This window comes from Boleophthalmus pectinirostris, unplaced genomic scaffold, assembly GCF_026225935.1.
Source record: "Boleophthalmus pectinirostris isolate CB_2022bp ecotype Guang Dong unplaced genomic scaffold, ASM2622593v1 HiC_scaffold_3, whole genome shotgun sequence".
NCBI classification, from domain to species: Eukaryota; Metazoa; Chordata; class Actinopteri; order Gobiiformes; family Gobiidae; genus Boleophthalmus; species Boleophthalmus pectinirostris.
The window spans coordinates 25,870,131-25,886,457 of record NW_026571299.1 but is presented as its reverse complement, the minus strand read 5'-3'; the positions used below and the strand labels follow the sequence as shown (position 1 = coordinate 25,886,457).

At 35.6% G+C, this 16,327-nt stretch overlaps 1 protein-coding gene across 1 annotated transcript in view; it reads right to left on the bottom strand.

Moving 5' to 3' along the window:
* The window catches only part of dgkab (diacylglycerol kinase, alpha b), a 17,162-nt gene extending 1,115 nt beyond the window's left edge, over window positions 1–16,047 (bottom strand). Inside the window, 21 exon segments of the mRNA XM_055160323.1 lie at window positions 276–366; window positions 1,982–2,046; window positions 3,182–3,342; window positions 4,332–4,421; window positions 4,502–4,587; window positions 4,853–4,927; window positions 5,016–5,089; window positions 5,413–5,463; window positions 5,554–5,635; window positions 5,637–5,650; window positions 5,949–6,059; window positions 8,606–8,694; window positions 9,543–9,660; window positions 9,891–10,007; window positions 10,123–10,197; window positions 11,071–11,120; window positions 11,218–11,292; window positions 11,851–11,989; window positions 13,008–13,084; window positions 13,930–14,004; window positions 15,898–16,047. Coding sequence (XP_055016298.1) covers window positions 276–366; window positions 1,982–2,046; window positions 3,182–3,342; window positions 4,332–4,421; window positions 4,502–4,587; window positions 4,853–4,927; window positions 5,016–5,089; window positions 5,413–5,463; window positions 5,554–5,635; window positions 5,637–5,650; window positions 5,949–6,059; window positions 8,606–8,694; window positions 9,543–9,660; window positions 9,891–10,007; window positions 10,123–10,197; window positions 11,071–11,120; window positions 11,218–11,292; window positions 11,851–11,989; window positions 13,008–13,084; window positions 13,930–14,004; window positions 15,898–15,901 — 1,719 coding nt within the window. The 5' untranslated portion in view covers window positions 15,902–16,047.
* Between the last annotated feature and the right edge of the window lie 280 nt (window positions 16,048–16,327).

Here is a 16,327-nt window from a genome sequence, read left to right as displayed (position 1 = left end):
CTCTTCTCTGTTGGTCCCACCTTTCATAGTGACATTTCATCGTTGCAAGCAGTGGATTTTCATTTACAGTGTTTTTATTTTGGAAGATGGCTCAGCTACTCTTTTAACCCTACATGTACTACCTGCAATGGATTATGATAAGTATGCACTCTTCAACATCTTCAAATTAACCACTCTCCATGTTTCAGGTTTTAACCCTTTGCATTTTTCTCTTGTATGAACCACTACAGCTAATTATCTGTAATAGCTTTTTGCAGTATTTTAGTGTCAGTTACCTCTATAATTAGACACTCCTTCAGTTTCTTGCAGGAAGCGGAGATGGTCTCCGATGTGGCAAACTCAAAATACCAAAGTTTATTTTTCATTCTGTAAGAAAAGAGAAAGGTCTAATTAATGCATTCACAATACAACAACATACAACAAGCAAACATACATAACATATAAACATTACTTTACTGATATGTTAGTGTACTTAGAATTGTACTTATGGGTATTTGGGTATCTATTTCTATTCAGAAACAGCAATTAAATAACTAATAACGGATCATTATTTGTTTTTTTTATTAAAATACTAAATTAATTATGAAATATAGCGTGTTTTTCTATTACTTATTACAGTTACCAGAAAAGAACTGTTTCTCATTTTATGAAATCGGATGTGGTCGTAAAAGGCTCCAAAACTGATATTGAAACAAAACTGGAACACCACCAGTGTGAGGCATTCTAGCAAGTGTATGACTGATGTTGCTCATTTATAGTTAGAATTATGAACTTATGTCACAAAACTTAAATAATAAAACTTATAATAATAATATTTATTCAACACCAAAAAAATGACCATCAGCTGGTAATACACCATTATAAATGAAAGCTATATGATGTGTGGAGGGCCTAATGAGCAGCTTCTGTTGGGGTCCCAGGTTGGTAACACGGACCCGCGGCTTCTCTTTCTACCTGCTCACTTGCTTGGGTGTGTCTGCAGATGTCACCAGAGAAGAATAGATGTGTTTGGGGGTTAGTGGTGCATTGGTCACTGCGCACATCCATCTGTGTGCATAAGATCAAACGGAATCACCACCCCAAAGTCGCTAAGAGCATCCATCCTGATCCCAGTGTTAATACTGTAGGAGACACACGTTCTTTCCAAACCCGATGAAAGCCAAACAGATCCAGGGGTGTGTTTAGACCATGGTTTAGATGTACATATTCGGCCCTAGGTTTTGGGGATTCAGTGTGGCTTAAAACAGAACTACATTGCTTCCAACCATAACTGTGCTGATGGCCTATGTGAAAGCCTTTGCCTGTTTTGGTGAGGTATGAAGCACAGTTCCGCCAGGTCCTTTTGAAGAGATTGTGCATCTGAGCATATGCCAGGATGTGGGTGCCCTAAACCAGGTTTAGAAAGGACATATGCCTCCAGGAATATTAACCCCAGGATCTAGATGGATGCTCTTAGGTGTGGTGTATCCGACTGTTCTTACAAGCCAATCTCTTGCCTGTATGCAGTGTCCAATGCCCTGGAACATGTGTCAGGTTAAAACCATAGCCTGTATGAAGAAGTGGACTAAAAGACTGTGACATCATCCATAGTGTTTGGTTCCAGTCAAATGAAGCTCACGAGGCTAGCAGTTATAGGAACAAATTTGGAGCCAAGCTCCCTATAAGGAACAGGAATTTATTAATAAACAAAATAGCAAAAGGGTCATGCATAGCAGGTTAATACAAATATTTCTATATGTAATTGTGATATTTCTGACAAGTATCAGAATTATAATTTAGATTAGCAATTTACATTTAGGCATTACAGGGCAATTAACCAGTACTTTACCCATTATTTTGCTCTGATTAACCTAATGAACCTGTTTATGAGTATTCAGTATCATTTGCTAGTTTCACTGAATTGCTATTTTTAATTCACTGCCATCAGTCCTGGAGTCCTAAATACACTAAAGTCATTGAAATAGACCATAGGTGTTGGTACCTGCTGTTGAATTTTTGTGGGTACTTCTCTCTCATGGAGTGGAAGCGATGAGCGATCGAGGCGTCCTGTAAATGAGGGAAGCAATTAAGGTTTAATCGGATCAATCAGCGACTTCATCCCACGTGGAACCAAGCTGCTCATTATACAGCTGCAGCTTTCTGTTGTTATGAATACGGTATGGTGGTATGTTCAGGTGTGTTTCAGAAAGAATGGAAGAAGAACATATGATTTAGACAGAGGCACTGGGAAGGAGATAAGAGGCAGAGCTACAGTGAATGTAACGTACAACGGTGGGACAGTCAATATATGACACAGGACATGAAGTTAGTTGGTAAGAGACAACAGTAGTAGTGGAATTAGAACTATATATTAATAATAGGAGTAGTTTGAATAGCACTATAGTCGTTACACTGAAGTTCATTTAGTGGTAGCAGTATTAGACGGAAAGTTGGTAGTAGCAGCTGCAGTAGTAATAATGGTAGTAGAGGTACACTACACTACCCGTCTGTAAAGTTTTTTCTTTACATTTACTACTTTCTACATTTTATACACATACAGAAGACATCAGATATATGAAACAAGAGAGATACAATCATGTAGCAAAGAAAAAAATCAAATCAATCAATCAAAGCAAAGGGTGGCTAATTAAATAAAAAAATAATAATAATTTTGATGCCTTCAGTGAGAATCTACAATGTAAATAATCTTGGGAACAAAGAAGAAAAATAAAAGAAAAAGTGGGTCCAAACTCTGTTTTCATATTGCTAGTATAATATTAGTAGCAGTAGCAGTAACAGGTTAAAGTAGCAACATTCTGATGCTGAAGTAGTCCTTGGTTGTAAATAGCAGTAATAGTATTAATAGAACCAGTAATAGTACTTTTAGTAGCAGCACTCACCGTTCCCCGATGCTGAAGTAGTTGTTAGTAGTGTTGTAAGTAGTAGTAGTATTAATAGTAGTCGTCATAGTAGTTTTAATAGCATCACTCACCACTCTGATGCTGAAGTAGTTGTTAGTTGTAAGTAGTAGTATTAATAGTCATAGTCATAGTAGTTTTAGTACTACAACTGTCAGTTGTAAGTAGTAGTATTAGTAGTAGTAGTAGCAGTGCTCACAACACCAATGTTGAAGTAGTTGTTAGTTGTAAGTAGTAGTAGTATTAATAGTAGTAGTCATAGTAGTTTTAATAGTAGTACTCACCACTCCGATGCTGAAGTAGTTGTTGATGATCTGGTAGGGCACCGGGTCTCCCACCTCCTCGGGGTCATCCTGCACCACTTTGATGCTCCAGCGGTCCATCCCGATCACCTCACTGTTCTCGATCTCCTTCAGGATCTCCTCTAGGTCTCCCCCCTCGTAACCTGACAAACATATTCACGAGAGACCATTAAAAGCTGGAAAAATAAATGACGAAAAGTAATAGCATGTGTGTAACTGACTGAAATATGTGTATAACTAGATATGACTCACGTTAAACTGCTGTGTGACATTTGAATCCACAAGATATCAAAAAAGAAGTCATAGAATTTCATGTGTTTTATTGACCAGAACAGCTGTCAAAAGTTTCAAAAATCTGATCTGAGCATGAACCTTTTCTGAATAGCTTTAGAATGATCTTGAGCTGTATCAGAACAAGACAGACTAGTATACACCCATGGACCACTATGGAACCTGGATGAATAAGGGATTACACAGATATAACACCACATTTGAACCGAAAAGAAAGTACTACGATTTAATGTTGAAATTCACAATATTCTGTCTCCAGAAACAGTCCTCATCCTGGTATAGGAATTGGTATTGAGTATCAAGTCTATTCCTTCATATCAAAATCAGGTTTGAAATTTTTATATCGTGACAACACTATTGAACGGTGACAGTTTCATTGTTTGATTTAGATTTTTCTAAATGTTTCTAACTTGATCATGGTCATGTTTAGGTGTTTGATGATCAACAAAAAGGTGTGATTGCAATTTTATGTGTAAGAGACTTGTTTAATGGCACAAATCATATCACCTGTAGTTCCAACCAAGTCAGCTCTTTATGGTCAGATTGTGTTGTTAAAATAAAGCTTGATAAAGATTTAGTCTAAAATGAGTTTCAGTCAGAATAGTGCTTTCAGTTAGCTTTACATCCTCAACGAATGTTGCTCTAAACATAATTTTGTTGTTTTCTTTGACAATGACAGTAAAATCTTGAATCTCTACGAACCATGACGAACCCTGCTTAGCTTCAGCAATCAGATGAGATTGGGAAATGTAAATGAAACATGGATCTCTCAGTCAACAAAGCACAAAGCCTCTTCAAATATACGTAGCTGAGGAGTAAAAAATAAATAAAACGATCTTACCTCCTCCCCAGCGTAGACAGCGAGCCAGGTCATTCCCCGTGCCCAAAGGTAAAACTGCGACAGGAGGATGAACCGGGAGATTGGCTTTATCTGAAAACCACAGCAACAACTTTGGTTATTTTAAAGTTTAAAACATTACTGTGGAACATTACAGCATGAATGATTATCACCTATAGCGTCGAGAAGCCATCCAACAGTACCATCCCCGCCACAAACTAAGATCCTGTAATCTCGTAGGTTGTGGAAAAATTTTAAACTAAAGAAAAGAAAATCTAAATTAATCTCAGAAATAATTAACAGAGCAATATGTTTGATATTTGGAATTATTTTAGTAATTAAATAAGAAAATGTTAATCTACATATGACTTAAAGGTACAGTATGTAACTTTTAGAAGGTTTTTAAAGGAAGTTTTTCAGTGGAATAAAAAATAAAAAACAAAATGAAGACCAAAGAAAAATGCTTTTCAGTTTTTTGGGATAAAAGTTACATACTGTGGCTTTAATTGTAAAATGCTCTGTACCCTGGAGCTGGCCCTCCATTGGATAAATTGTAAACTTGTCGAGGGTTTAGCAGATATTGAAACTTTCTCAGCACTCTGGAAAATATATGATTTTAATGTCATTACAAAAATATAAATGAATTGTAGAGGTCATATAAGATAAAAGAAAGATGTGTGAACATACTTCTCCCCCTGCTTCCCTCCACTCTTTGGGTTGACAAATACAAGCAGAGGATGGGTGTCTTTAATTGGGAAAACCTGAAAAAGATAATAATATAGTTATAGGAGTTTGTATGTATGAGAGCTGCACATACACAAGCAGTTTTGATTACAACTGAGCTAATATTTGACTACAATGTTTAAAAATGTTCAAAGCATTGTTTATTAATGTTTAAAATATTATATTTTAAAGCAAGTAATTGTTGGGTTCTTCACAGTAAAACACATGCATTGATAAGTTCAGTGTATTTCAGGCAGAGCAATAGCATCTCCATGGAGACAAACAGGTGGCAGACCCCCAACAGAAATGTTACATAGTGCACTTTTAATTAAAATAAATCAAGTTGAACCCTAAAACAAACCTGTAAGTTGTGGCCATCTGGAGTTACATTTAACAGCCCTGTATTTTCATCCTACACAGAAAACATATTCATTACAAAATGGTGAAAATTACTATAGGAAAGCTTATACTTATACTTATACTGTATTTACTGCTACGTTACCTTGGAAACAGCACAAATGGCCCAGGGAGGGAGGATGTGGTCTTTCAGCGGTCCACAATCACACATCTTAATGCCAACAACAACACTCATCGTGACGCTACAAATGACAAATAATAATTACACATGTAGACCTTTTCAATCTTTTCAACACTTATTTCACTGCAAACAGCATTGGATAGGTGATGTATGAAAGTAAAATAAATAATGTTATAAATCTGCATTTTTTTTTTGTTATAGTTTCTGAAATTATTGCATTCTTCAAATTCAAATTACCTTGCAAGGAAACAAAAAAGTTTCTGTCCATCTGTTTTTGGTAGAATTAATCTCTAAACTCTAAATAAGAATTATAGCTGTGTTGTTTGTTAATGATTTGGTATATTCATTTTCACACTCACACACTCATGGCACCAAATGCAGCTCCGTCCTCCTAAAGTTTTGATTTTTTTGTGGCAAACTTCGCATTTGTTTGATTTGCAGTAAGCCCTAATGAAGTCATGAGCTGGAATCTGAAAAACAAAACATTTTTTTACATGTTTAGTGATCACTGACATTAGCACTAACCATTACACATACACAGATACAAACACAAACAAGAAGAGTGGACATTTTAGCATTTTCTGTTCAACTTTGTTTTCTGAATAAAAGAAAATATGAGAGTACATAAAGACATAAGAAAAAGAATGCAAAATGGATTTTAGAAACACCTCTGATCCTCTGATCAACATGGGCGTTCATGTTCCTGTTTAGGAGTTTGATTTTCCACAAAAATGTGAGTGTGACTGAAGAACAGTTGGCTAATAGCTTGTGACTGTAGTGATGCAATTTGAGGGTTACTTGTTTAAGAGTAAAAAATCAGATCACCTTTTGCAGTTCTATATAAACCAGTCCTTTCTGTTCAGATTGTGAACTGTCTACAGTTAGCATCACACCCCCAGGAAATGATGATGACATCAGCAGTATCACTATAACTCTATTAGAAACAGTTATTGATGTACAGAAAGAACATACAAAACCCACACAGAAATGCCCCATATGGTAAGGGAATTGAACTCAGGACCCTTTTTCTGTAGGGTAGAGGTACAAACAATTATGCAACATTAACACTACTACATATCTCCATAATTTAAATTCTACAGACAAATGATAGTGGTTGAAATAAAGTTGACAGTTCAGAAATGAACTTTAAAAAAAAAAAAAAAAAAAACATAACATATTACCTTTATTTTTTCAGATATAATATAATTTGTTTAGTAAGTTTTGTAATAATTGTGTAAACATTCAGCCTCCTATTTGGCTCATTTATCAGCAAAATTGCTGTCATTCAACATGTATGTGAACACAAACATTCCTAACTGCAGCAGGTCACAGTATTATTTTGGATTAGTCTGGTTAAAAGCTGACGTTATTGATAAAATATTGCCATATTGCTTATATGGACATTTCTATGGAAAATTAAGCAATATGGATTGATGACACATCCTTCTGCAACTGAGGAAGTTTGTGGCATTTCACGTTTTTCTTTGTAAAAATTGACCAATGTAAAAGACATATTTGGAAACATAGTTGGGAAAACAATGTAATCTTATAGGTGTGTTAAAATCTCTGTAATTAGTCATAATTTTAGATGGAGAGCTGAGGCCGGTGTAACTCTACGGAAACTGAGTTGCTTTTGATAGAAACTCACAAATGTTGAATTCATTTTTGTTAAGGATTGAGTTCACAAAATTGCCATATTAATCTTGTGTTTTCAAGTCATGTCAGCTGATGACTATCATACCTATGTGTTTAAATAATGCCACAGAATTGTAACATATATATATTTTTAAGACAACTTTGTGTCAGTTTTGTTTCATGTGTACAGGCCCAGTAATTACAGAAATATTAACCATAATCCAGGTCAAAACATCTGTATTTTACAGTTAATAGGCAAATTCTACCATAGAATTCTGACCTGTCCTCCACTTTAATATTACACTATATGTTACCCAGTGTATGTATGTAACTTATGTAACCCAACCTATGAGTATAGAATTTTCATAGGTAAAAGTGACTTAGAAGTCTTAGAAGTGGAGAAGTAGTAGAAGCTAGTATACACAGGCAATAGAATACTGTAATTTTAAAGGTATTTTAAAGTTTATTTATGTACTACATTTGATCTTCAAAATACTAAATATACAGTAATCTTTTTGTTGAGCTTTTTGACTGCTTCTTTGACATTTGTAGAAGTCACAATTAGCAAACACAAGTTAGTATTTTATTTGAGAACTAGGGTTGCATTTCATATTTATTTAGTATACTAAAAAACTAAATTGTAGAGAGCCTATATAATATAAAACATGAATTAAAGGGCCCATATTAGGCTATTTTCTGACCTATGTTATAATGTTGTTTCCTCATCAAAAACAGACCTGGAGTTGTGTTTTATTTCATTCACACATGTTTAACACACAAACCCTGCAGATTTAGGCTGAACAGAAGACACTTGTGATGTCATTTTTTAAAGTCCACCTTCACTAGAATCATTTGGATATTTTCAGCCCTGGAGTTGCCAGTTTCTACTGAACTAAATGTAAAATACAGCTGTTAACTTGAAAACTACCACTGCATCACATCACAAGGTGGTAAATGAGAATTTTGAGCTTTGAAGATGTAGACAGACTAATAATAAAGGATCACTCAAGCATGTGTAAATGAAACAAAGCACAACTCCAGGTCTGTTTTTGAGGAGGTAACAAAACAACACTGTAACATGGCGTAAAGTTCACAATAGTAAATTTTGCGTAATATAGGACCATTAACTCAGTATTTCCCACTTTTAAAACAGGAATATTTCTTGTCAAAAGTCAGTTATAATCCATGCCTAAAAACATAGCTCTGAAAAATCCTCTAATCTCCCTTTTAGTGGTGCATTTGCTTCTATAACCCAATAAACTCACTTCGATTATCTTTTTAGGATTAGCAAAAACAACTATTAGATAATCACTATGACCTGCTAGCTAAGGACAAAAAGGACAAAAACATGAAATATAAAGTTTAAAAAATAGAATCTTACACCAATCTCCTTCTTGGATTTGACGAAGGTGCGTGCGCAGGGCTCAGGGTTCTTGTTGGCACACTGGTTGTGAACTATGTACTTACAGCCTGGATAAAAAGAAGAAGCGAATGCAGAATTTTTGGATTAAACTACTACTCTCTGTAATAGATTTTGTCAAGATACTAAAATTTCAAACTCAGTTTCAGTACTAAGAAATAGGCTTCATACTCAATAATTATTCCAATACCACGATGATTAAAAAAAAAAAATCTCTAGAATAGAATTCACATTCACTTTAGACAATATTACCATTACTATACAATATTACTGTATCACTATTCCCATGTGGTTTTATATCTGTGTAATCCCTCAGTGGTCCAGGTAGGTTTTATAGTGTCCATGGGTGTATACTAGACTATATGCTCTTATACTTGTTCTGATACAGCTCAAGATCATTCTAAAGCTATTTAGGAAAGCTTTGTTTCTGTCTTGTTAATGTGACTTTTTAGTATTGATGCTTGCTCACATGAGTATCTAGTTTTGATACTAGTTTTAGTATCGATTAGTATGACATTTCTGATATTTTTGACAATCTTACTCAAGGCATATTATTAGCTTTGAACAATAATTCTATGATTCAAAAAATCATATTCTGTCATTCATTAAATGGTCTGGTCATTCATGTGTATTTGACTGTGAATTTGTCAAATGTCTTTTTTAATTATAGTTCAAATGTGTGTTAGTGTTGCTCCTTGTCTCAAAAAGCATTAGTCAAAAGAGCACAGTTGCCCCCTATTGGTGACTCTGCATTTTTGCAGTTACAACGGCATTATTACTTTGTATGTGCGGGGCTGCATTCACTCAATTTGAGCAGAAGTAAAGACTATTGTTTTGTAAAAGAAGTGGATGTTGAAAAAACTATCTGGAATCGTGCTCACGCAGAGTGCGTACTCACATGTGCAGCAGAGGCCCTGTTTGCCCAGCCCCAGCAGCATGCTCTCACACACTGAACAGTACGTGGGTTTGTTAAAGTGTTTCAACCTCCAGATGTGCTGCCCATCCCTCTCTGTCATCTGACACACAAGGGCAAGAGAAAACTCTATAAAACTCTTAGCACCACAGACCACCACAGACCAATCTGTTTGACCAGTATGAAAAAAAAAATCTACCTTCGACCAACAAAAGCAATAAATTGTATTTTTACTCCATAAATTGAACAGAATCACCTGAGCCACCATTTACATCAGTGTAAATCTATGGAAAACATTTTCTCCTACTACCACATTTCTCAGTGGTTTAGTACCTTGAGCCCCAGCAGCACAAGCAGAGGGATGTTGTTCATTCCTCCTTTGACCCACTCCTCCAGAGTCACTGTCCCACTGTTGTCCGTATCTATGGCTTTCATCATGTCCTTCAGCGTCTGTGCAAACACCAAAACACAATGTTTAACAGGTTTCTAGCTACAAATTGCAATATATATATTTTTTATCTTTAATTTATTATATATTTTTTTAATCTTCAGTAAGAGTTCTTACAGGTTTGAGCTCAGTAACATCCCAGCCAAGGTAATTTGCTGCTCTCATCATTTGGGTGATGATCCGGTCCACCTCCTGAAGATAGAAAATGTATGCTTACAACATATTCATAATGAAACAGTACTACTACTACTACTAGAACCAAATATATACTATCCAGGGACTGCAGGCGGAAATGTACAATTTTGCTATAACCTGGCACATTTTTAATACCTCTTTTGTGTAGATCAATGTTTTTATGTGCATTGTCCCTGATAAATAAACAAATAAACTCAACTAATTACTGATACTACAACAACAACTACTGCTGCTTTTATTACTAGTTTTACTACTACTACTAATTGATACCTTGCAGCTGATGTCATCAACATTCTCTGGAGGTGTGATACTTAGACTCTGCTTTGTCTGAGGCTTTGTTACTCAAGATTTTAATCTGAGCTTTGTTCAAACAATCTCTCCAGAAAGAGCAGATTTATCTAGATCTACAACAGGTGAGATGATTTGTGCTGATTAATGTCTTTCACACATCAAGTTACTGTCACAAGCTAATTGGCCAAAAGTATTTCAGTTAACCACTCTCACATTTTTGTTTAAAATCAAACATCTAAAAAGAAACATGAATGCTCGTATTGATCACAGGCTCCTGAAAATATGTTGTTTAAATCCATTCTGTATTTCTTCTTGCATTTTATTCTTAAAACTTTTTTTGCGGTGTTTGCTAATGTGTGCATTGTGTCACCATGAACATTCCTCCATAGACGTACATGCACATACATACATACATACACCCCCAGCATGACGTCACTGCTAAGAATCAATACAGTTATTTTCTGACACTGACATTACTATTTCAATTTACAGATTCTGCTTCTATGAATGCAAATACTACTACTACTACTACTACTACTACTACTACTACTACTACTACTACCTGACTTTGACACTTACTGAACTGTCCAGGAGCCCATTCATGTCTTTGTCATAGAGTTTGAATGTAACTGGAAACACAGACACAAAAATGAAAAGCATGCAAATTCTGTACATGATATAAAGATCTTCAAATACATTATATAAAAAACTACTCTGGGACATTACACTCAAGTTTGTCTCGTGGCTGTCCGTCCTCCAGAACAGAAAAGTAACAGGAAACATCCCGAAGGAAAACTCCACCTGAGACACAACATTCACCAGTGCTATTAAATACACTAGTACTACAACAGCTATAATACTTCTATCATTATTTGTATTGTTTAGAGTACATTGCACTTCCAATCTGATTCTTCCACTTCAACTAGTACTACTATTATGAAATGAAAGCAGACATAATAAAGTAATGTAATGTAATAAAGCAAGAATATTTGGAAATGATTTCTTAAAGACAAAACTGAATTTTTGGAGCTTTCGACCATGTCATAATGTTGTTTCCTCATTCAAAAATAGAAGAGGATTTAGATGTCATCCATGCACATGAGTAATTTTGTGATCTCTCCAAGGCCCTATTTGAATCCTCCTTACGGTTAGCAGTAAGATTCTGTCCAAAGCTCCACCCACAATCATGACCCATGCTCCCACATGACAATTATCCATAAATATACAAAAGCATGATACAAAACAATACACTACAAGTTCACAAACCTGATGCTTTGAGTGATGTGTAAAAGGTAACATGGTGATCTAAAAAGAAGTGTAATGGATAAATATAAGTTAAACTGCACACAAGGTCATTACCTCCCTTCTGACAGGCCCCTCCTCCATTGTGATCCACGTGTTTGAAATATTGAAAGAGATGTTTGCAGAAATCAGGAGGAACATCACCAACATCCAAATATGTTTTCAGGAAGAGAGAGAAGCCCCCCTCATTCAAACACTGAGAAGCAACAACAGGAGGAGTATGAGTTATTAGTTCTGATTTATGTTATAATCTTGTGTCCGCATCACAAAGATTCCTGGAGTTGTGTTTTGTTTTATTCACACATTTTAACACACAAACCCTGCATATTTAGGCTGAGTTCTTCCAACAGAAAAAAACTCTGTTCCACCTTGTGATGTCATGTGGTAATACAGGAAGTGCTCCTCTGTGTTTTCAAAGGCCACATAATAATTTCTGTCCTAGAATTGCTCATTTCTACTGAACTAAAAGTAAAAGGTATCTGTTAACTACCTCTTCATGATGTCACAATGTTAAACAGAGTATTTTGAGCTTTGGAAATGTAGAAGGAGGAGGTAACAGCACTATAACATGATTTAAAGCTCACAAGAGTCAGTTTTGTGTAATATTGGACCTCATGATGCCTCAAAAGGAACAAAGACTTTAAATTGCATATGACAGGTTAGACTGTTTCAGATTTCTGATCATTATATTTAAGATTTTTTTTTTAAACTGATTAGTCTTTTCTAGTTTTGTAATTTTGGTGAGGTTTATCATTTTACTTCCTGGTTGGACACAGGGCAGCATATATGACGTAAAGCAATTCCATAACTGTTACCTAGGAACCATAATCTTAGAGCCAAATTTTACACAATTACACAATACTTATATGATTAGACTAATAAAAATAAATAAAATGTTTCATTTTGTTAATGAAGGTTCAAACTACCAGAAAAATGCCTTCCTTGTGAGTAAATTGTCTCTGCATTTTTTGATGTAGGCCTAAAGTTGATGACATAAGTAGAGGGAGTGCATTTTAGCACTCAGCGCTACTTCCTATTATTTTTGTACTTTTCTTAAAACTTTTTTCCACAAACTGCCACTGATGAAAAATTATGATGATAAGTATTTATTACAGGTAGTATTCTACTAAACAAGTAATATATAGAAATACATGAAAACCTGTCATATACACTTGCATGAGACAGTGGGCTGAGAGGGCAGTGGATTCACTCACCTCTCCAAATGTGTGCTTTGCCAGTTTTCCTCCAGGATGAAAATCTTTTAACACATCTTTCACTCTTTTGTTGCTATCTGCAAAGACAGGTAAAAAGGTTAAAAGAGAGATTTTTCTGCTCTCAGCCATGTGATAATACACTTCACTGGCTCTTGTTCAATGTTTAGGAAGTGTGCATTAATAGTCTATCTCCTCCTCAAGAGTTGGGATGAGCCATTTTGAAAAAATGGAAAGAAAAAATACCAAAAATATCCCTTATAAATTGTTTAAAGATTACACTGAAGTTTGTGTTTTGTGTTCCACTAGCTGATGTCATTATGTGTTTTTAAACATTCCATACATACACATTTAAGACCTGGTTTTGAACCTTTCAGCGCTCAAATTCCCTTCAACACAAAGAATGTGTTGATAATAGCTAGCAGCTACTGTTTTTAGCCTCATTTGAAACACTCCAGTCCAGTGGTTTGTTTATGCCACTGATGCATTTTTTTTCCAAGCTTGGGGGCTTGCATCTCCACAAACCTGACATTTATTAGGCCTGGAGGAGGAGGGCCTCCTCCTGCTTGTTTCCATGGAAATGTTGGTCCTTTGGCTATAATAGTCCACTGTATAGCATAAAACATCTATCTCCATGGAGAATGTTCTGAATATGGTTTTAACTTTATATTTCCATGGAATCATGCAGAAGATTGAGAAAGTTACATACACCTTTAAGATTATATTTCATAAGAACATTTAGTCTATAAAAATGACCAGTGTTTTACAGTGGATGTTACTGCAAAATATATTTTGAATTTATTATCACAGGGCACTTTGATTTACATATACAGTTGAAAACTCTAGGTAGTAATACTTTTCTCTTCTACAAAGAGCTAAATTGAAATAATGACAAAGTCTAAATCATGCAATTGTGCTGTCTTACCATCCATGTAACTTTGCAGCTGAATGAAATCCACAGAACTAAGGGAGCTATCTGTGTCATCGGAGGAAGCCATACCTGTCGCATGAAACAGCCAAAACAAAATGAAGAGGTTCTGTTAGTGAGCGGTTCTCATCATGTACAACACTGTGGGTGTGTGTTGTGTTGCCTGTAAGGACCTTTCAGTTTTGGCACCTAAACTCGCTTGGCTTCATTCCTACAGTTGCTCATTGCTGTCTGAGCATCGGCACTCCCAGTTACATGTGGCACACACTGGTCATTAATTAGGCTTAAACATATGCTTAAATAAATGATAAATAGATATCAGAACTTGGCATTATCCGATAGAGCTGGCTACTTACACAATAGGCTACCTGATTTTGAACAATATTTTTAATATCTACTGTTTTGACTTTCCAACTTTATATTCTGCTTTCCAGGAACTACCAGTGATCAGTGCCAAAAGAAATATATTGTATTCATTTCGGTTATAAACACCATCATTTGTATTAAAATGTTTTTAATATTGGGACAAATATTATCCTACCTATGTATAGCCTACAATGCTTTGTTGTATAAGAATAGAAATATATTAGATTAATGACAACAAAAGACTTCATAACCATATAGTAATTCATTGCAAATAAGGCTGTAACTCGACAGTGACACCACTTTGTAACTTTATAGTGCTGTTCCCAGGAACTACAAAGCATGCATCACTTTTTGAGAGCAGATTTTATTTGGTATCAGTAGTACCTATTTTTCTGTGTGTAAATATAGCTGTAGCTTTTAAAAATCCCCAGCTATTTACTTACTTACTATCCAACTGTCCAAAAGCTAGATACATTATAGCTTTATGCAGCAAAATGAAGTCAATGAAGGCAGGTGGTTTAAATTATAGACAAACAACAACAATTGATCCTGTCTAAGTATAACACGTTTTATATTAGATTAGATTATTAAATATACTAGTAGATACAATATTCACTTAAATTGTCCTAATTCATTCTAAGTCTTGCTATAACCTATAAGGCTAAGAACCTCTTTCTGTGTGTGCACCTGCATGCTCTGCCCTCCTCTGCTCTGCTCTGCTCTGCTTGACTTTTGTCCTGTAGGGATCGGTTTACTAGTGTTATGTTACTTTTACAATAATAAATAAAAGGCTACAATAGCATACAATGGAAAAAGGCTAGTGAAACCAGCGTAAATAAAGCAAGGCATTCTGGGTGAGCTTAAAGTAACATTTTAATAGACTAAGAACAAGAAAGGAGTTGACTAAAAAATGAATAGCTAATTTTACACACTGTATTAATGAATTTATAGCATTATAAATGTGTCTAGGCAACATACATTGAACATCAGGCTTAGTCCTTATCATAGTTTAATATGTAAATGTATTTTGCACAAGACAAGTTCAGACGTGTCTAATGGGATAAAAGTTAAAACAGTGCTTTAAACACTGATTAAATTACTTTACACTACAAGTTATTTATCTGAAATTCAGCATCAAAAAGAGTGTTAGTGTTTCTAACATGTACATTTTGTAAATGCTGCCATATATTTTGAACATATATTTTGGCAGTTGTCTACTGTTGAGTATGAACCAAACACATTGTCTTTTAGAAAGTACTTTTGCAGTCTAAATGTTATGATATTTAAGAATTGCAATACGAGAAAGGATCCTAGCACATTACAATGGGCAAATAATAGGCCTATGCATTACACTTATATACACTGTCAAATCTAAAATCTCCGCTCATATAAGTCCCATTGCATGATGTTTCACCAAACTGCGCTTTACCCAAGCGGCTTTACGCTTTCACGCTGTCATGCTCTTTCGGAGGCCATTAAGAAATCATCAATTAAGCGCTAAACCTCCCAAAGTACTTCCATCAACGCAGATTAATCCACAAAGGTCCACAGTTTGAGAGACGAGACACGGACACTTGATTCCTAATACACCGCACTTACCCATTTGGTTTTACGCACAGGTGTCCAGCCATCCACGACGCACCAAGACGTAAACAAACTTACCTTACGTCACTTTACGCTGTTTACGTAGAAGAACCAGAGAAAAAGTAGTACAGTTGTGGCCAACACGGTGCTGTGAAGTTTGTGGCTCCCGTTGAGATGTTGTGGGAAGTGTTTCCTGTGGTATTAGCGGATATAAGGGATTAAAATGAGCGGAGGAGGAGCTAGGCGGTATAATTACGTGAATGGTACCGCCTCGAGCGCGTACCTGCTGCACACACAAACACGGGGCCTACGCGCACAACGCACACACGGACACGGGGATATGATGGCCACGTGTCCATAAAGTCATCACATTTAGACCCCGGATCAGAATAAAGGCTAAAAATGTGAAGGAACATCAGGCCTGAATGAATGAAGCAGACTGACA